General features: G+C 29.3%; 1 protein-coding gene across 2 annotated transcripts; it reads left to right on the forward strand.

Annotated features, from left to right (window-relative positions):
- LOC109605600 (uncharacterized) lies at positions 1 to 20,178 on the forward strand. 2 transcript variants are annotated; one of them, XM_049963873.1, is made up of 4 exons: positions 1 to 229; positions 4,125 to 4,157; positions 17,908 to 17,963; positions 18,653 to 20,178. In XM_049963873.1, exons 1-4 carry the CDS (start codon positions 194 to 196, stop codon positions 19,986 to 19,988), a joined length of 1,461 nt encoding a protein of 486 aa, XP_049819830.1. In that variant the 5' UTR covers positions 1 to 193; the 3' UTR covers positions 19,989 to 20,178. The 2 variants fall into 2 exon arrangements, with proteins under 2 accessions (XP_049819830.1, XP_019877748.2); XM_020022189.2 differs by lacking the exons at positions 1 to 229; positions 4,125 to 4,157 and adding an exon at positions 6,939 to 7,298.
- The last annotated feature ends 2,935 nt before the right edge of the window (positions 20,179 to 23,113 follow it).

Raw genomic sequence — 23,113 nt, forward strand, 5'->3', positions numbered from 1 at the left:
ACATTTAACTGTTTGAAACCTGCTTTGGGCAATTTTATTCATAACGTAAAACCACCGTGGCGCACGTATGAAGTCATTCTTATTTTAATAGAAAATGTTGGCAAAATTAATATTGTGCAGAACGAATTGAAAACCAAACAAGTTTAGTGTGTTGTGTGGTGTTGTTGGGCTAAATATACAATTATCCACTGAAATGGATAAGGTGCTGCAAAAATTGTTCAACGTGAAAGTAAGTTGTTAAATTCGAACGAATTTCTGGGGATTACATAGGCTTACGTTAACCTTTCTGTAATGCAAATACACTCGGACGTTTGACCTTTTCATGTACGCTTTTATTTTTGCATTAAACTGAAGAAAAAATGACGCCTACATTTCTATTGCGGTATTAGAAGAACGCTTTTGTTAGATATTGCTGGTTTCGTTTCATTTAAACGTGCCACCCACAACAAATGTCGCACTCTATTCTACACGTGTATCTCAATTAAAGTTCAATAAAGGATTTTTACGTCTAAATTGAGATTTGTTTTAATAAAAATTCGCACTATTATTGGACGAGTAAGAAAAATTAGGAATGTGCATGTTATTCTACAAGTAAAATTCGGTCATGTCTATTATTATAAGAAGCGATCGATGATTTGAAACACACTGAAGTTTAAAATTAACCACTTTATTAATAATGCACTGTCATAAATTCTAGCTGATTTTTAATACGCAATTCGTACAATTAAACATCTATATTAACTGTTATGTTTTCTTTAGCAAAGTTTATGTGCATAAAGATTATTGGAAATAAGTTGGGTCAACATAACGTAACTATAGAAGTGGTTTGGAGTGTTTGTCGGGGCACGTGTATCGTATGACATGCAAAAATCGACCGCTAATAAGCCGAAGAGAATTATAATCTAACAAACAATGACACCATTAATTAGAACCCCGTTCTCATGCACCGTATTAATGCACCGACAAGATGTGTCGGTACTGTTGCGATTATCGTAAGGATTTTTCCTCCATAACAATGGGAATTTTAATGTTTTGCTGGATACTCGATGTTTTTCTGCATTCCGCGATGATGGCGGAGATAAACCTGGATAATTTGTGTGAACTAGTATTTAATTTTATGCCATAAACTGCCACTCCAATTATTGTTGTTTGATGCCAAAGTCAATGTCTGAGAATCCTTAGCTCGAATTCACTTGGCCATGGTTAATTTTGTCAAGGTGTTTCATTAAGAAAATATTTTATTTGTTCATAAAAATTATTTTATTAATATAATAATTATTTATAGACCTTTAAAATAAATAAGTATACCAATAAGAAATTAAGCTACAGAGTAGTTTACATTCCATTCCACTCACAAAAATAAATTAACTTGACAGATGTCTATATATAATTTTACTTTATTTCTAACATTTTGTTTATTTTTCATAAAAAGAAAAATTCTTTAATTTTTTTAAATAATTATTATATTTTTTAAATAGTCTTGTAAAATGTTATTTTCATAACTCTGTTTATATTAATTTTTATAAATTTTAACAAATCAATAAATTATGGATATACTTACAAAAATAATACAAATATGTTTTTTTTTCATAAATATAATATCAATTAATCAGCGAAAATCAAAAATTTAAAATCTTATCTTGTAAAATGTTATTTTCATACGTTTTATATTAATTTTTATGAATTTTAACAAATTTTCCAGAAATAAACAATATTTTAAATAAGTGGTAGAATTTGCCAGTTTAAAATAGTTTAAAAAGCTCATATATCATAATGGTTTAGAATAGGTTTAGTCTACATTACTCTCATATTTCAAAAAATCTAATTATTTAGATTATTAAATCCTATAATAATAATTCAAATTTATTGAATAAATATTTAATAAATGAAATGAATGAAACATAAAAATCAAATAAAGTTTTTTAAAATTATTCGTTTTCGAAATTTTGAAGGATTAATGGTCTCACTAAAAAGTCTTTTAAGCTACCAATTTTAACGCTGAATCATAGTATAACGAACTATTGTTAATACTCCTAAATATTATACGGGGTGTTTGTTATCTACATTTATTTTGTACATTTTAAAACAGTGGAACATATTATATGTTTTAAATTGGATATTAAAAAACCTTTCGTTCGGAATTAGCATTCTCTATGCATAAAATAACAATATTAACAGAAATTTTACCAAAAATATAAAAATAACGGTCAGTATACTGGTAATAGTGTGCCATAGATGGCATTTGTTTTATACCTGACTATATTACATTACATTTTTGGTGTTAATATTCATTTTATGTATAAGAAAACCGGAAACGACATGTTGTTCAAAATAAATGAGAAAAGTAGTTCAAGTCAAATTATAATTGGTATAACAATTTCAAATCTACACCTTTCTGTCTTCTTCATAATCTTCTAATGAATAAGTTAGGTAAATCATCTTGTATAATAAAAATTTAGTGTATTAATTAATCAATCATATCAATAAAGTAACATATATTAATTAATCAGCAAAAACTAAAATTTTAAGAATTTAAGAAGAATTTAAAATTGTATCATATAATAATTACTCTGCTCCAAGAATATAATATATTCTGTAAACGAGAGAAATAAACGTATATACTCTTTGCATAATTATTAAAAATAGGTTTTTATTTATAATTGTTACAAAAAATCTTTAAAAATATTGCTTTTCTGAAAAAATTAAAAATTAATAAAATTTGATATTAAAAAAAAAAAAATAAATATTTGATCTCAATTTGGGGTATTTCCACCTCTACTACGAATGAGAACCTCATATCTGTTGTTCAGTAGAAGTAGAAGACACTCCACATCATCAGAGGACAGTTAGAATGGTCCTTAAACGTCTCCCAGCAATGTCAAATATGTTCTATAGGATAAGGTCTGGACTGTAAGATGGCTAGGCCATAGTATTAATCCCAACGTCAGCAAGATAATTTCGGAGAACATGGGCTGTATTTATTCGTTCATTATTGGTAAACTTGCATATTTTTAATTAAAAATAAAAATCAAATAAAATTTATTAAAACCGTTTATTAGATATTTGTAAATATAGCCAATAACTAAGCAGTTGTCAATTTCTGGACAATATAAGGGGTTTCAAATATATAAAAAAATAAAATCTTATAAAATATAAACCCCCCAATTATAAAATCTTAAGTATCTTAAACATTTAAACGCTAAATAATGTAAGAAACCTAAAAACTATGTTGAGCAGGAGTTGTAGCACGATTTCTACCCTGATCTGGTCTCCTAGTAAGTTAATATAAATAATGTACTGTTTACTTAAATAGTAAAAATTATTTACAAAATTATAGGTGGTGCGTTAATTTTTAGGAACAGTGTTGCTGTCAATATTTAGATTCTAAATACATTAAATATATAAAATTATAGTTAAAATGGTTACAAAGATTTCTTACTATTATTAAGAAAATTATTACTATTAAAATTTTTCTCCCAGGGCAATTAAAAATTATTATTTGATTGTTGTAATTGTCTGATCTTATTAGTTTAGTGCCAAAATTTAATTTCCGAGTATCTTACAATCAAACAAGATGTAACGAACCAATTAAAAATGATTTCATCCGAAAATACGATCACATGGATGAATGAATGTCAATTCACTTTCCATCCTGCGACCGAATGACATCAGCGAATGAATAAAAACGCGTGACGTCACCTTGACAGTTTTATACACCAAGTAGGTCGTATTGATTAGCATGATTCAATGTTTTGGTCACTTAGTCAAGAACACGGCGAACGAGATATGGATCTTTTTTGGGTTTACGGTTCGGATGAGTCTGTTTTGTTTTGATTTTTATGCTTGGCGAAGTCCTAACGGACGCCGGAATTTGTGTCCACTACCATTGCACGGCTACTTAAAATAATTTGGTTGGAATTTTGAAAAACGATCAGATGCAGTAAAAACAAATCTTGATCTTGCCTTTTGTTTTTGTAACGAGCTCTTGTGTAGAAATATTGTGAGTACGTGTTCGTGCCGGCTAAAAATAACTTCAAGAAATATGGTCGTGCCTGTAACTAATTTGTAACCAACCGTTTTATTTTTGCCGAAAACTCGCATAATAACCCGATAAATTGTTTCAGAAAAAACCGACGATCGAACCGGAAAACGAAAACGTAAGTATTAAAATATCGTCTTCAACCAGCAGTTTCTCTCACACATGAACGATTTCTTTGGTTGCTTTACATATAACTGTAAGCATTAAATTAATTAAAATGAGATAAAATCACGGGCGGGCTTTAGGTTGTCTATCGGTGGTACGGAAATGCGGCAACCGGTGTTGGTCCATTCTTTTATTGCGAACGTTAACGTGGAGGATTGTTAAGCAATTAAGAGTTTGTTTTATTCGAACCGATGCAATTTTAAAAGTCATGTAAAGGCATTTACTTTACCAACGCTTAATTACCTGTCGTGTGAAAATCCCATAATGCATTTTAGAGGTGATTAGTTGATTACTTCATTTCTTTTTTTATAATTAAATCGTGTAAGTTTATGTTTATAATTTTGTTGTTCTTCCTGTTCAGGTGGTTGACTTCGATTTTCTTCGATGCATTATTATTCACTGCCGTTTAAAATCATGCGTTTGCTGGCTAATATCTCCTCGTCGGTTTTAATAACACGGTTCGTTGTACGATGTGGGACGACGGACCAGTTTGTTGAGTGCCAAATTAAGAGGAAAACACAATTTTAATAATCTCGTAAGTGCGTTTACAAGCAACAGATTTTTTTAGACGAATTACTTTCTACTCCATAATTGGTCAAATTTCGAGATTCGGCGTTAATGATATGCAATTCTCACAAGAAGATTTTCTAAATATTGGAAGGCTTTCAAACGGAGCGATATCCGAAATTTCTAATGAATTGAACTATTTTATTCTGTCTTCATGCATGTGTTATACTATTTATTTTTGTAGATTGTTTACACCTAAAAGGCAAATTTTAAAAATTGAATATTCTAAAGAATTTAAATTTTCAAGAATGTAATCTAAACAACTAAAGAATATGAAAAATATAAATTAATTTTTACAATAAATTAAATTAAAGAATATAAGATCTTTAAAGGATATAATCACCAACGAATGTAAATTTTAAAGAAGTAAATGAAAAATTACAGAATTTAAACATAAACGAATGTAAATTTTAAATAATATGAAGAATAGGGACAATTAAAAAAAACTAAAAAATGTAAAAATCTGGAGAAACAAAATAATTTAAAGAATCTAAAATATATAACAAATCTAGATATTAAAAAAATTAATAATATTTTGAAGAATATCTAAATGATTATGAATAAATAAATGATAAATTTGAAAAATCTAATTTCCAAATAATTACAAGAATAAAATATATCCAAAAAATCTAAATATATTTACATGATTTAAACATTAACGACTGTAAATTTTAAATAATATGAAGAATATGGTCAGTTAAAAAAACTAAAAAATGAAAAAATGTAGATAATCAAAATAATTTAAAGAATATGAAATATCTAACAAATCTAAATATTATAAAAAATTAAAAAAATAAAATTTTGAAGAATATAAACAACCTAAATGATTGTAAAATCTTTAGAATCTGAAAAATCTAATTTCCAGAGAATCACATGAATAAAAAAAAATAAAAATTTAAATATTAATGAAAATTAAAAAAAAATAAAATTTTGAAGAATATAAATAACCTAAACAATTGTAAAATCTTTAGAATCTGAAAAATCTAATTTCCAGAGAATCACAAGAATAAAAAAAAATAAAAATTTAAATATTAACAAAAATTAAAAAAATAAAATTTTGAAGAATATATACAACCTAAATGATTATAAAATCTTAAGAATCTGAAAAATCTAATTTCCAGAGAATCACAAGATTAAAAAAAGAATAAAAATCCAAAAAATCTAAATATATTTACAGGATTTAAACATTAACGACTGTAAATTTTAAATAATATAAAAAATATGGACAATTAAAATAACTAAAAATGAAAACATTTGGAGAATCAAAATAATTTAAGGAATCAGAAATATCAAACAAATCTAAATATTGAAAATACTTAAAAAATTTATATTTTGAAAATTATAAACAATCTAAACAACTAGAAAATCTTAATAATCTGAAAAACGTTAAATGATTTAAGAAATCTAAAATTTCCAGAATCTTATTAATAAAAAAGAATCAAAATAATCAAAATATATTTAAAAATTTAAAGAATCTAATGTATTTAAAGAATCTAAACATCAACAAATATATATTTTATAGAATGTAAAGAGTTCTAAAAAATCAATAGATTATTGAAGATAAGTCAACTTAAGAAAAATCTGTCCAAGAAATCTAAAATTTCATGAGAAACTAAAATTCTAAAAAAAAAATAATGACTTAAAGAACTTACAAGATTTAAATAAACAAACATATTAGGATAAAGTAATGAATTTAGAGGCTACAAACTCGAGAATTAAAAGTTGAAAAATAAGATTCTACATATTCAAAAAAATTGAAAAAAATCAAAATAAGTGTTCATTGTTTTATTTAAAGAAATAAACTATTCTTTGTTGATTTTGTACAATACAAACAACCTTTACTAAAAATAGACACTTTTTATTACGTTTTCCTCAAAATCGATACTATTACAATAAATGAAAATCTTTAACCCAAATTACATTCACATTTACATTCGTTGAACAAAACAATGATCCAATCTGATAAACGCATGCAACACAAAACCAGTGAACGTTCATTAGAAAGTTAGCAAATCGAGTGGATTCAAACCAACGGTATTCCGGTTCCCTTAAATCACCACATTTTATTCCTGTCCTGTTGAATTAGAAAAAAATACACTTATATGGAGTACAATCTACGCACCGTCGAATATCGATCATCAGTTCCCACACGTAAAAAACAATAAAGGCGTACCACGTGAACGAGCCAACCTTACCTGTCTCGGTAGGAAAGTCTGGTGCTTGGGTAAGGTCGCGTCATGGGTATTCTAGCGTGTGTTCGCGGCGAGCGGACCTGATACAGCCGATATTCCTGCCGCAGTCGCTGCCGGTTACCAACCGTGCGACCAGTCCGACCGACCCATCGTCGGCCGTCCCGTACCCCGTTCTTTGTTGTTGTGTGTTTTTGTTGTGGTTGTTCGCGGGTGCGATCGCTCTCGCAAATATGGGCAATAAGCTGTGCAAGAAGAAAGTGGACGGTGTCGATAATGTGGATAACGCAGCCAAAACGAACGGCGGCGCTCTGGATAGGATTTTCAATAGGTTGCACGTAAGTTTCGTGTGTGGTCAAGGTTTCCGCGCCGTATTTTTGTGTTCGCTAATGCGAATACGTGCTCGAGGACGCTGCTTTATTTACCCATACGAACATTGTGATTCGTCGTGATGTAATTCCAGGCATTATGTTTTAATTTCGCTTGTTTTATACGATTCTAGGCTCTTTTGTTTCTTGTTCGTTTTAATTATCTTATTGTAATTGTGGGAATGTTGTTCACTATCAAATGTACATAAACTACTTCAAGTTTATTAAGGTAATTATGTAAAAATGTTTGCTTACTTGTTTCTTCCATAATTATTGACTGAATACATTAATACGTTTTCAAATATTGTTATTGTCGTTTATCATTAAGTGAATGAATATATAAATATAGCAATTAACATAAATTTGCTAATGGTGATAATGATATAAATAATTATCAGACAAAACAACTTTGCCAGTTCAGTACTAATAAGTAAAAGTTTATCCAGTCTGTTAAAAATTTTAAAGAAGAAACTAAAATCGAAAGAAGGTACACAAGAAGAAATAAAAAAAAGATAATAAGAATCTAAAAAACTAAATAGGCCAAATAATATAAAAATTAATAATAAATTGCTCTTAAAAAAATATGTTAATAATAAAAGTTAATAGAATTAGAAGAGCGAATCTAAAAAAATCAGTCTAAAGTATCTAAAAAAATTAAATAATTATAAATAATGATAATAATAATGAAATAAAAAGTAACAAGAATAAGGAGAAATAAGAAAATAGAAAAAAAAAATAAAGAAACTACACAACATCCACAAATTAACTAGACAAATAGTTAAAGAATATAAAAAATAAGTAAAATGTCCAAATAAAAATTTAAAGAAACTAGAGAAATTTAAGCAAATGAAGAACATCAAAAACATTAAACTACATAATTATATAAATTTTTAAAATAAGACATAACAAAATATCTGATAAAATTTGAAAATCTAAAAAATCAAATGAAATTTTAATTAAGATATTAAATAATCTCAGAAAACTCAAAAAATTGTGGAAAAAAAAAGATAAATAAATATCTAAAACAATTTTAGAAACTCAATACATAAAAGAAACAAAGAAGACAAAGAAACTGAAAAATAACAAATATAAATTACAAAAAAGAAAAAATATGTATATTAAAAATCTAAATAAAACAGAAAATATTTAAGAAACTGAATAAACTAAATAATAATCTAAAAAAACTAAACAGGCTAAATAATCTAAAAAATGATAGAAAGTAAAATAATAATAAATTGCTCATAAACAATAATAATAAAAGTCAAAATAGAATTTAAAAAATCAGAAAAAATAAATAGTAGAACGAATCTAAAAAAAAACAGTCTATAAGTATATGAAAAAAATGAATAATTATAAATAATAATAATAGTATCAATAATAATAATAATAATAATGAAATAAAAAGAAAAAAAATAATAATATGAAACTAGGTCTAAATACTGTTCTAAGAAATTAAATAATGTTAAGATAACAAAAAATAAGGAGAAATCAGAAAATAAAATTAATGAAGCTAAATAATGTGCACTAATAAACTAGACAAAGAGTAAAAATATACTTAAAAGTTCAAAAATATAAAAAATAAGTAATAAAAGTCTAAATAAAAAGAAAGAAATTTTAAAAAAAAACGTAACAAAATAGTTGACAAAATTTAAAAATGTAAAAAATCAAATGTAAGTTGAATTAAGAAATTAAATAATCTCAGAAAACTAAAATAGATAAAAATCTAAAGCAATTTTAGAAATTCAGTAAACAAAAGAAACAAAGAAGGTAAAGAAATAGGAAAATAACAAATATAAATAAAAATATTAAAAATATTAAAAATCCAAAACAGAAAATATTAAAAAAATGAATAACTAAATAACTTTAATAAATTAAAATAATGAGAAAACGAAGTTATAAAAAATAAAACCAAAAAAATATTAAAAATTAATTAAGAAAGTAAAATGGGAAGGACTGTATTCAAGAACTTGCCAAGATTGTGACATAATAAATAGTCTAGATTCTGAAGGATATAAAGAAATAAAAAATTAAGAGCAAAATAATAATAATAAAAAACTTGTCAAAAAACTAAAAGAAGCTAAAGTATCTAAATAAATGAAAGAAAAAATATTATTAGTAAATTAAATTAAAAATTATAAAAGGTTAATAAAAAATTAAAATAATTACCACATTTTAAAAAATTGAGAAACAAGAGAATCATAAAAATATTACAAATTTAACATCCAAATAAATTATGAATAATCATTGAAAACAAATAATCTTAGAAATAAGAAAACGAAGAAAAATAAAAATTGTCCAAATTGAATAACCTAAATAAATAAAGAAAATAAGGAGATATTGTACAAAATTTTAAGAAATTAGAAAGACTAATAAAAATATTAAAACATAGAAAAAACAAAAATTCAATAAATTAAAGAAACTAAACAGAAAATTAAAATAACAATTATAACAATAAAAATTCATTTAAAAACTAAACAATTAAATAAATATTTCTCTAAAAGTAACAAATTACAAAATTTGAATAAATAATAAAATGGTGGAAAATAAAAATTAAACAAATATAAAGAAACTAAGAAATTATTCTTAGATACTTAAAAACTGGATATAGATAATAATTATCAGAAAATTACTTTAAAAATAATAAAAGGTTAATAAAAAATTTAAAATAATTACCAGAATTTAAAAAATTGAAGAAATTAAATAACCTAAATATGTAAAGAAAGTAAAGAGAAATTATTCTAAAATGTTAAAAAAATACAGAGTTTTAAGAAATTAGAAACACTAATAAAATTATTATAACTTTTAAGAAATTGAATAAACTAAATAGAAAATTAAAATATCAATAATAACAATAAAAATTTATTTAATGAACTAAAGAATTAAATAAATATTTCTCTAAAATTATTAAATTACAGAATTCGAATAAATAAGAAAATGTTGGAAAATAAAAATTAAATAAATATGAAGAAACTAAGAAATTATTCTTAAATGTTAGAAAAACTGAATATAGAAATAAAAATATACATGTATATAAATATTTATGTATAATATATGTATATGTATGTACAGGATAAAAATGGAAAAGAGTAATAAAATAAAACTATTAAATAATCATAAAAGAAGATATAACCTAAAGAAATTGGCAAAACTTAAACAAAATGATTAAATCAGAGATATTACATAGTTAAACTAAATAAATAAATAAATTGGAATTCTAAATTTTTGAAACCAAATGCACATTACAAAATTGATTAAACAAAGAACTAAGTAGTCTAAAAAATATACTGAAAGAGATGTAACCAATCCAGAAGTCTGTATCAAAAGATGAAGGTTTCAAATCGGTTCTTATTGTTTGAATTATAACTTCTCTAACATTGTTAATAACTGCAAACAGTCGTAACACACGTGTATTTATTATGACGCATTCGATTTTTCTTCTGACCAAAACAAACCTGATATATACGTTTATCGAAATGTATAATAAATCGCATTCCTATGTTATTACAAATCGTATTCCTCGCATAAACATTCTAAACGGCACAGAATCTCTTCGTCCACGATTAAAACAAAACGTAGTGTGATTCATAATTATACAATATCAATAGAAAAAACTATTGAAACAGAAAACAAACCAATCAACGTGTATAATAATTGTAAACTCGTGATGGTGTCACGTGACATCACAACCCACCTTCCGTAATTTGCACGTTTTGGTACGCAAGTACGTTCGAGTTGGAGGTGTGAATTGTAATTGGAAAGAAATTGGTCAATTATTCATTTAAATTACTTCTGAATAGGTTTTTTACGAAAGAGTACATAATATGAACAATCGTAATTGTTTGTAACGCGATGTATAACGATTACACCGGTAATTGTATTATAATTATTTAACGTGATTCGTGCATGGAAATATGTATTCAGAGAAATTCGAACGTTTTACGAATTATCTATGATAATGTGCGCTCGGTCGAATTAAAATGTGTGCCACTTTAGCGGCACATAATAAATACTATTTAATGGGTATTTTTATCAATGCGTTTCCGAAAATAGGTACGGAATTGTTTACGTGTCCATTTATTTTTACGGCTGATACAAGAGCTAAGCCGAAATGAACGAATGATTCACTTTTACAACCACAACACGGACTAAATATACTGTTTAAGCTTTTGACAGGAGCGTTTGCAGGTTCATTGCTCGTAAATACGGAGATGGTTTAATTAAAGAGGACGTTATTGTTTTTGTTTTTTCTTTTCTGAACTTTGGTAAATTATCGATGATTAAATCTACTAAATATAAACAAATAACGGCAAGGACATCTTTAATTAAGTATGATGTAATTTGTCGTGTCATTATCTACATGTTCGTGTCAAATTAAATTTTTAAATATGCAAAACAATAAAAAATACAAGATAACAATTGCGAAATGTCACTTTTAATGAAAACAATTTTATACACGGCTCTTCATGAGCATGAGAAAAGAAAGTGTCCGGACCTGTTTGAATTAAATTGTTAAGAAATTTATGATGAGCCGACACAAACAACTAAATACTGACAACACCAAAATTTTGTTTTGTCTTTCAAGAATCGACGACAAGCGAATAATTTGAGCGAAAGTGTTTTCCTGTAATTCATTCGAAACACGGGGACATGTATAAATTTAATTCCGATGTGAGTTTGATAAATTAACGGAATTTTTCATGCGAGTCAGTCACTTTCATTAAAACATAACTCTCTTTGTTTAGGACGCAGATGTGGAGAGTGATTTAAATTTAAAAATTTTAAAATGCCCATTATTCACACTTGATTGAAGAACCGATTAGTTGTTCCATTTTAAATGGATAATTGAAAATGTCTAATTGGTTTATGACTTCTTTATTGCACATTTAAACAATATTACATAGAAAGTAAAAGCATATTTAAATTAATCAAGTGAAAGTTACTTTGTTATCGTGTTGTTGATCTGTGGCTGGACAAAGTTTTAAAAACGCTTTATGCGGAAAAACGAACAGAAAATGTCTATAAGATTATATATGCTAAAAATATTTCGTTACAATATTAATACTAATTAGTACTGCTAAAAATCTTATTGTGTTTAATTACAAAATTATGTATCAGAAGTAATTTATATTTTTGGTTCATGATTTAATTGAATAAATTTTTATATGCTATAATAATTGTATACTATACGATGTGATTCACGCAAGTTAATTAATATTAGAAGTTTATGGAGAATGATATTCAATTTTTTATACGAATTATAACTTGACTTTAACTACTTGTCTAAATTATTTTCAACAAAATTTCATTTTTGGTTTCGTCGGAAGTGTCATCAACATTGTTATTTTCAATGGAACACATTGTATAATTTTGTATTTTTAAATTCATATGTAAATTGTAAATAAAATGGCTATACAATGTCCTACACCTAAACCCAATAGTTTTTGAGTTATTAATTTTTTTCCAAACATTTTGACAGATTGGTGGACTAATTGAAATGCCTGTTGATGCTGGAAACATTATCTTTGGGGTACTCTTTAATCAAGGACCATTACTAGGGCTATCAAATTTTATACAGAGTGTTCGTTATTTACCTTTACCTTTATACATCTAATAATATCACATTTTTGGTAAAATATTTGTTAATGTTTATTTTATGTTGGGAATGTCTATTTTAACTGATTTTATTTAATTTAATTATACTATAATATATATGGCAATTGAATGAAAATAAGAAAGTTATTGATGTTTTAAGATGCACGAAATTAATTGTAAATATAGAACACTGTATAATTTTTCATTTTTTAAATTTTCATTATGACTTGTAAGCTCCACATGTAACTGCAAATAAAATGGCTATACCATGTCCTATACTTAAACCCAATAGTTTTTGATTTATTACTTTTTTTCCTAAAATTTTGACAGAATGCCTGCAAAATCACCAATTCTTATGCTGGAAATATCATTTTTGGGATACTCGTTAATCATCTTATCGTTATTAGGGCTTCCAAATTTTAGAGTATTTGTTATTTACGTTTAATTTTATGCATCTAACAACATTACATTTTTGACAAAATCTTTGTTAATATTCATTTTATGTAAACTGTAGCATATGTAGCAATCCATTGAAAATAACAAAGTTATTGATGTTTTAAGGCGCACAAAATTAAACGTAAATATAGAACACCCTGTATAATTTTTTTTATTTTTATTATTTATAAAATCTATATGTAATTACAAATAAAATGACTATACCATGACCCATACCTACTCAATAGTTTTAGAGTTATTAATTTTTTTCCAAAAATTTAAACAGATTGATGGACTAACTGAAATTTTGAAAAGTCATTTATGTTGATGCTGCAAAGATTATTTTGGGATACTCGTTAATCCAGGACCATCTTATCAATTCTAAGGCTCCCAAATTTTATACAGGGTGTTAGGTTATGATGTTAATTTTATGCATCTATCAATATCACATCTTTGTTAACATTCATTTTATTTGCAGGGAATGCTTATTCCAATTGATTTTTTTAAATTCAATTTAATTATACTGAAACGTATATAGCAATCCATTGAAAATAACAATGTTATTGATTTTTTAAGATGCACAAAATTAAACTTAAAATCACTAATGTTCATGTTGGAAAAATCATTTTTGGGATACTCTTTAATCAAGGACCATCTTAATAAAAACCATTAGCAGGGCTCTCAAATTTTATATAGGGTTCGTTCGTTAATTATCTTTACTTTTATGCATCTAACAATATCACATTTTTTGTAAAATCTTTTTTAATATTCATTTTATGTGTAGGGAATGCTTATTCTAATTGAATTTATTTTAATTCAATTTAATTATGCTGTAATAACAAAGTTATTGGTGTTTTAAGATGCACGAAATTAAATGTAAATACAGAACCCTCAGTATAATTTTATTTTCATTACCATTTACCTATAATATAACTAATATCGATAGCTTTTGAGTTATTAATTTCTTTCCAAAAATTTTGACAGATTGGTGAACTAACTGAAATTCTGTAAAATTATTATTGTTAATGGTACAAAGATACTCGTTAATCAAGAACCATCTTATCAGAAACCAATCCAAGGGCTACCAAATTTTATACGTTATTTACGTTTAATTACATTTTTGGTAACATCTTTGTTAATATTATTTTATGTGTAGGAAATTCTTATTTCAATTGATTTTATTTGCAGTAAAATCTGTATGTGTATAAGGAACATGTTAATTCCGGGTATTCGAAGAATAGTTAAAGCTATTATAAACAGTAGTTAAACACCATTTGGTTCTACGTAAATTTCTTTCCTTCTGGCTATGGTGAAGGTATGAGCAAAATTGTATTTACTCCAGGAAAATCATGCAACTAAGAAAAACAAAAAAAAAAATTTAAGCTGCTTAAAATTGTGATGCTGTGATGTGATCAAAACGTGCTGCCACATTAAAGCCAAATCTGAATAGCAACCAAATAACCCAACGTTGAAAACATAAATTTCTAGGAAAAAACTAATAATTGTGAAATCAACAGCAAATAGTCAGAATTTCACGTGCTCCCATTCAATAATAACAGTTACATCATTCGATCGCAATTCGTAATAGCCAGTTGCACTTGTGAATCCATTTTAATTATAGTTAACCTTACTGTTAACACCGGAAAATTAAACTCGCAGCTATAGGTCATTGTCGCAATTTTATTTTTTCGTAGCTCCTCTAGATCGGAGGACCTTGGTCGCACCAAATTCGGTGTTAATAACGTTGTCGCTGTTTGGATTTGCAATTATTACGTGCCTGTGTTAAATTAAACACGTAAGACTTGGATTTTACGACTAAACAACTGGATAATAATCGCAGACTTATTTATTGATTAGCAAAACTAAAAATACAGATAATTTAACATGCAAGTCCTTGACACTCGGTCTCACCTTGCCAGAAATTGTGACCATGTGTTTGATTTAAGGTTATTAGGTAGGTTAATCCGGAAAAGAAACCGTGAGCGAAGGAAGCATCTGTGATTTCATTGTTAAGTCATCTGCGTTTATTCAAACGACACGTATTTGTTTAATTTAATTTAATCAGCAATAATAACTTGTTACTTCTTGCACATTTGTGTTTATTTGGTCGCTGAAAGTTGCATAAATTAGAAATTTAAATTTGACAATTAAAATAAATTTTCTGTGTTGTTTAAATAATAAAACGTAAATTAATTGATATTTGACTAAGTATTGACGGAATGAAACTTGAAACTGTGATTATTTTTAGCTTTATTATTTGCGCATTTGTGGCAACGTTAAAAATTATAATAAATATTTGCTTTATGAACAAATTTCACATCTATTTTTCAACATCCAGTGTTCCCGCAACGAGAAAACAAGACCGAAGTGTGTCTAGTAACATGTACAAATTGGTCAAATTGTTTATGTAAATCATACTTTTTAATAGTAATTATTATTAGAATCATTAAAGTTACATTTTTTACAGTAACTGTAAACCTTGTCTAATAGATGAAATTTAAGAATAAAACAGTGTATTTAAAATGTTTTTACCATTTTATTTGCGCATTTGTGGCAACGCTTAAAATTGCAACAAATATTTGCTTTATGAACAAGTCTATTCAGAAAACTAAATAACATTTTTAACAGTACTCCAAAAATATTTATTAAGTCGTATTTATAAATTAAAAATATGGATATTGTGATTATACAGTTTTTATAACTTGTCGCAGTAAAATCATTTTATAAAACTCTTTGGTTTAATTAATAAATTTTAGATAAATTAATATTTAAAATATTGATATAATGGAACGTTGAGTCTGCATTATATTTAGAATTTTATTTACATTTGCGTGGCAAAAAAAATTATAACAAATATTTGCTTGAATATTATTTTGTATCCGATATTTCTGCATTAAATATTTTTAATGAATCAATCATACATCAATAAAAATAGGTACTGGAAATTTACGGTTGATTCGCCATCATTTTTTGCCAATGTACAATGATGATCCTACGAGAAACGAATTCTGGATTCATGAAGCTAAAGAGAAGATCAACCTCAATTTTGACCTAAATTGATCGTTGATTATTTGTGAATAAAACGAAGTTGAAAAAACGCATTGTTGGTTTCAGTCGATATTTAAATATTTGTTGACTTGTTAGTTTGATTTTAATTGTTCAAGAATTAACCAATTTTTACTGCTTTTTCTTAAAATCATGCAGAGACATCAGTTATCAGAAGTTGACCGCCATCGTGCAGCAGGAATGTTTCAGGCTTCTGAAAATTGAATAGAACATACCTGGGATTTGTTGGGAAGATCATTAATTGCTTACCAGACTCGTGCTCAGACTGTCAGAGAATTAAGACAACTTTTTCCAGAATTGTGGGATGCTTTAAATCAAAATCATCTGGATGATCTGATAAGAAGTATGCCACGTAGGTACAAGCTGTCATAGAAAGCAGAGGCGAAAAATAATCTATTTTTCATTTTATATGTGGGAACAAAATTTCTTATTTATTTTGTAAAATAAATTTTAAGTTGGCTTTGGTTTAATTTCTTATTAATATTTATTTATTTTATTACAATTCTGTTATTAATTCTAAAATAATGTAATAAGGTAATACGTTTTTTACTTATAAAATTTTACAATGACAAAAATAAATAATAGTGACATGAATATTAACAGAGATTTTACCAACAATGTGACGTAATATTGTCAGATTCAAAAAATACCTGTACATATAAGAAAATAAGTGTTATTTTTATGTTACAAAAATAAAATATTTTATACGTTACAGCGTAAATAAACAATTTTGATTTTATTAGTATTTTAAATTTCCATTTGATAGTGTAAAATTGATTTACTACCAATGACAATAATATTTACTGGCATCTAACAGATGGTACTCAGAAATAAAAATAATAATGCACAAACTGTCAACAATAGTCTTGTTAACGTTAATTGCCTCCGAACAGATTTAGCCCACCGGTAATAAAATAGTTCACGTTCTATTTATTTAATTGAAAGGTGAAACTGTCCGTTAGTTTAATGTCCCGCGTACTTTGGTAATTTAATTTTGTCCTCGAAACTGTAAATTTCTAAATACCTCTGTACTATTTGGACAAAATAGAATTGTTAATATGAAATTTATTTGGAATACGTAAATTCGCGTCTGAGAACGTACAAAAGAGCGGAGGCAAAAATTTATTAAAACTTTCCGTAAGGTTAATTTAATTTTTAAGTTCGGGATAGACCTCAAAGTTCATTAAAAAGCGGTAAACAAATAAAGAGCAAGTTTTAAGACTACAGATACTACTACATTATATTAGGAACTTTGTATTAGGAATAACTTCCTCGAGTGAATGTTAAACATTTAAAAGAACCCGTCGCATAATAAAGTTATGTTAAAAGTTATTTACTTTATTTGCGATGTAACTTTTTCGCTGTTTTCAAACTTTCGGATGCAAAATCTTCCAGCGATGCGATTAAAAAAATTCCTTACTACTTTTTGTGACCGAATTCTGACATTTTAATCGTGAGCAAATAATAATGACATGTTTTTTTACAGTTACGTCCGAAGTCATGGAAATCTGAATCACATTTGAACCAAAAACAAGTTAACAGGTAATGTATTAATTAATCTGATTTAAATTAGAGATTAGTTCTAATCTGAAGCAGTTACGACCAATTAATAAAATTCAAAATGATAGTTATTAAACTATGCATCTAACTGTTTCAAAAATGACCATACAGATCTTTATGCAAATCCCAAAATGGTTGAGAATTTTAACGGAACAGCATAATTGCCATGGAGAAAGCTAAACGTTATACCTTGTCTGTAATAATTGTTAAGGAAACAATCTTATGCTCACCGGCACGAAAAATATAACAAAGTCCGTATAAAAATGAATAATTTATGTTCCAATGGATAAACATGGAACAACTACGCACAAAATATTTATATTGAAATCAATTTATCAGAAAATTTATAAAAAGAATTAAATTTTATGTTCAGGGACTGTAAAAATTTTATTCACCAGCCTGTATTTTTGTATGTCATTGAATAAGTTAATTAAATCAAATACAGAGAATATTTTCGAATGAGATATTTTGTGCACGCAGTTTAGTATTCAACATTTAAACAACCTTCCTCCAGAAACGTTACCTTTATTTTTAACCGTTTTATGTTCATTTATTCATGATGAAACTGTAAATGCATTTCAATCGATGCGTGGGAGTAAATCTTGATTAATTATGTTGCTATATTAGATAATTAGGCTTTTATCAGTTATATGATGTCATTTCTGTTTTAGGTTCGAAGGAAACACAAAGGACCCAACTAAAGAAACGATGACGAAGTCAAAATCGACAGATTGGACGAACGTCGACCTAGAAGTGCCCGACAAAGAAACGGTCCACCTACAAAATCCGAAGTTGGCGTTGATCTTCAACACAGATGAAGGAACACCTACCCCGCCACCTCGCAAACACAAAAAGGGTTTCAGAGAAAAAATCGAGGCGGTGGCCAAGTCCAGCCTGCAGGCGTTCCAATCCAAAAAGCCGGTTGAGGAAGAGGTGTGCGTGAAGAAGAAGATCAACTTCAATTGTCCGTATTGCGACGGCGATGAAAAATCGCACAACAGAGACCACCACCACCAACACCACCACGATAAGAAACACGAGCCGAATCAAAGAGACATCGAACAACTCATTATTAACAATAACTCGATTCACGCCGACAAAAAATCCGATTCGAAACGTAGGAAAAATCTGTCCGTTGTTTCGTTGCCGAACTACAACGACCTGAAGTTGACGGTGGCAACTTTCGACGACATCGACAAGAAGCCGGTGGACGTGAAACGTAACTCCGTTACGTCGTTGCACGAGACTAAAAAACTGACGAGCGCAGCTTCGACAGGTAAACTGGACAGTTACATAACGAGATGCAGGAGTTTCGGCTCGCTCATACCCCAACAAATAATGGGCAAGCTGAAAACGAGGAAAACACCCGCGGACGCCGAGAGCGACGACTCGTTCGGCGCGCTGGAGGACTGGGATCTGAGGATTATCGAGCACTATAACCCGAAGGATGCCAGTTTGCCGAGAGTGAGGAAGCTGCCGGAGAAGAACGTCCTCTCGGACATCGAGAGCATGATAGTACAAGAGGAGGAAATACCCAAGCCGACGCCGCCGGTGAGAAGATCCGAGTCTTTGGTGAAGAAGATTAACAGGCAGGCGCAGAACGTCTCGAAGAGGTCCAAGGACGAGAGGCCGGAAAGCGTCACGCCTCCACCCTCGCCGAACAGCAGGAAAGTCGAGAGGGTGCCTCAGGTTGACGTCGCGAAACTGCCCCACATGGAGAACGGCGTTGTGGAGCACTCCAGTTTGATGAAGATTTTGGAGGAGTTTTCGGTGAAGGATGCCAGCAAGCCGAGGGATCTGGCATCCGTTTTGGACGACGACACGATTCCGCACATCGACGCCGACGAGGAGGAGATCGAAAAGTTGGAGGCGAAGCGAAATTACAGCGAACCACCGCCAACGTCGCCCACTTTGATTAAAACCAAGGCTGATATTGACATGTTTATCAGAAATGAAGGGAATGATACGCTGGCAAGACACGGATATGTAGAGATTAAAAATATTTAGATGTTTTAGAAGTTAGAATTATATTTTTGTATTTTACATTATGTGTAGCTTTAACATGTTTCGATTGTGTTATTTAATTGTAATATATTTTAGTGCTATGGTAGTTTTTAACGATTTATATTGTATATAAAGTTTATGTATAGTTGAGGCTGTACGTATTTATTATTAAATCGTCGTGAGTTATTGGTAAGACGTTCATTGATTTCTACAACTCGTTAAACTTATTAATAGTTAATGTGAAACCAAATAACGACATCCTTCAAAAAAATTAATTAGAATTCCTCCGGCAATTATTACAGCCGACTGAGCGGGAATCTGTCGAATTCTCGCAGGGTTGAGAGTGTCAATAAGATTACAATCTTATAGAGGTATTAAACACTGTGCAAACCCTCTTAAGTGTGTAGTAAACAAGTTTAGAAATTTCCTTCGTAAAATATGTATAAGAAGCTCGCCCTTTTACATCCTGAACTAATGAAGTATATTTTGTTCATCCGTGTTTTACGGCGGAATTCATATTGCACATTATGTTTTAATATCCTCTTCGTGCGGGAATAATTCGTTTACGGGGTTTTAAAAACTACGGGTTTAATGGGGTTGCGCCCTGATTTTTTAGTCAATGATTTACCGCCCTTTAACGAATTTAAATCGATTACAGAAAACATAAATACAATGATGGAGTTGATGTTCATGTTGTTGAACTGGGAATTTTAAATATTCGTACCAGACGAAATAAATAATTTAAGAGTGTCCGGGGTTTCATCGTCTCAAATATTCCATCTGTAATAATTCAAAAGTAGATATAAAGAGGTTTGCAATTTAACGAACCATACTGTTGACGAACAACTTGTAGATTTGCATGTTAAAATCAACTTTGCCTCTTATTATTGTGCACTCCCGGAATGCTTTCTTATTCAAAAAGTGAGCAACGCGAACGACTCGCCTCCCCTCCCAGAAACATTGTTAACTTTAAGTGCAGTTTCCGCGATAAATTCAAAACTGATTTTGCATTTCTTGACTCGAATTTGCATCGAACATTTCGGATTGTTATGTAGTAATTGAAACGGGACCAAAACCTTTAATTGAACTTGGAAATGTTGTGCGTTAAGGAGGATAAAATCTTGAAATATGTAAGGTTGATGTCGTGAAGCATGGCTTGAATACAAACTAGATACTAGCAGCAATATAGTTTGTAAGTGTGCAGTCTAAGTTAACAACTGTATATACGCAAAGCTCATATGGCCGTAAACGTCAGATTATGATAATGCCGGATAAAAATGTGACTGCCTTTAACTCTGTTTCAACTGATCAGGGTAAAGCCCGCAGGGAGGCAGGTTATGTTCGGTTTTATCTTTCCAAATTTATGCATGGCGATGCAACTGCATGCTATCAGCGTTATTAGACTGGCGATGTAACGAAGAGACTGCCTTCAAACTAACAACCGCAAAAAAATAAGCAAATATCATAAAGTACATTTTTGCTAAATTGGACGGCTTACATTCTCACTGTTTTGTTTTGCACCACGCGCAAAATCCTATACGCGAACGCGGACCCAATTTACATTTTAATTCTAATTGATGGTGGAGCCGCTCTCGAAACCATTTCCACGGATGCCCGAATAAACGGATACAAGATGCTTAGCATGGATAGTGCCTGGTAACTAATTGAATGCAATTACAACCAGTTTACCGGCTGCAAAACACGTCAACAATTATTCGCCTTCATCCCCCCACGATTTTTTAAAATCTATTACAAAGATATCCGAAAGCAATTACTCTAACGGCCGTTTTTCGTCGGGCGCACCGCATAATCCGGACATCGCTCAAACTATCCAACTTATGCGGGATAGAAAACGCATCGCTCAAACTTAATTACCCTTAATAGTCGTACGACGGGACCATTAGCGGAGAGAGACCGTGCGGGTCGTGCAGAAACTGGCCGACATCTTGGCCGTAAGGAGGGCGAACGTTGCGCGGGAAGATTTGCATGATTGATGGTCGGGGATGACTGGTGGCTGGATTATCTGCATTGCGTGTGCATGTCTCCTTTTCCCATCGATTGGCTAATGGCTGTCGATACAAGTTTCATTACGGCCCTCCACCCACGGAGCCCCCTTTCTCGGAGCACGATTTATTACGAATTTAATGGCTCCCCGATCGACCGTAAATTTTGCATATTATTCTTTAACCGGAGCAATCTTTTTGCCGTGGAGAAAAACTGGAAAGTTGAAAGTTGCATATCTCGCTTTTAACAGGCGGATTATTCGTAATACGGTGGTAATTTAAACTGTGCCTGTTCCGCTTCAGATCAGTCAATATGTTTAAGTGGCAAGTAACGTGTAGCTTAAAAAAATGTTAATAAATAATAAAGTAAACAGGAAATAATTGCGACCGTATGAAGTTATAAGCTGTTCCACCTAAGATAGGACTAATCCCGCGTTTAGTTTTGCCTTGCTAATCGTCCCGGCGCGATAACGGCTAGACAAATAATGTGTCCTTGGCGGTGAGAGGAGCCGCCTCTTAGTCTTTCCGCCGCCCCCTACTTTCTTGGCAGACGTCGCCGAAAGAGAGCCTTTTAGATGTGTACGGAAGTCTGTTTTGCAATTGTAAATTGTCGGATAATTATGTGTACGTTGCAGTTTGTATAATATATAAAACGGGACTCGTCTGCAAACGACTAAAACGGTTGGCGATTTACCGCAAAAAACGCGATAAACCATAATTATGTGTGATGCGAATACTAAGAAACGGGCGATGTTTTTATTGTTAAAAATTATTTAATAACTACTGGGAAAAGGAAAGAAGGTGTATTTGTGAATTCATGGCGGGATTCCCGGTTGAAACTATTAAGTAAATAAATATAGAGAATTTATGAGAGACGCGACTTGCATTGTTGGTTGCAGAGAGAAAATTATTTGGACGATGCCGGACAATGCGGGTAATAAAACCGTTTTTGTACGTTAATTTAAGTTTATATCGCAGTAACCACGATAATGGGGAATTACAACAAATATTGCATCGAACAATTCATTTCATTAATTTAGTTTACAAACCAAAAGACAAATTAATAAAATAATAATAATATTTGTAGGGTATTTTATTAAAAAAAATGTTTAGTGTGTTATAAAA

The sequence above is a fragment of the Aethina tumida genome, chromosome 2 (assembly GCF_024364675.1).
Source record: "Aethina tumida isolate Nest 87 chromosome 2, icAetTumi1.1, whole genome shotgun sequence".
NCBI classification, from domain to species: Eukaryota; Metazoa; Arthropoda; class Insecta; order Coleoptera; family Nitidulidae; genus Aethina; species Aethina tumida.

Excerpts from the sequence above, each read along its gene's own strand:
- LOC109605600 (XM_020022189.2), top strand. The coding sequence starts at position 7,194 with ATGGGCAATAAGCTGTGCAAGAAGAAAGTGGACGGTGTCGATAATGTG. Across the intron at positions 7,299-17,907 it reads GGATTTTCAATAGGTTGCAC|TTACGTCCGAAGTCATGGAA; the intron begins GTAAGTTTCGTG and ends GTTTTTTTACAG. Across the intron at positions 17,964-18,652 it reads AACCAAAAACAAGTTAACAG|GTTCGAAGGAAACACAAAGG; the intron begins GTAATGTATTAA and ends TTTCTGTTTTAG.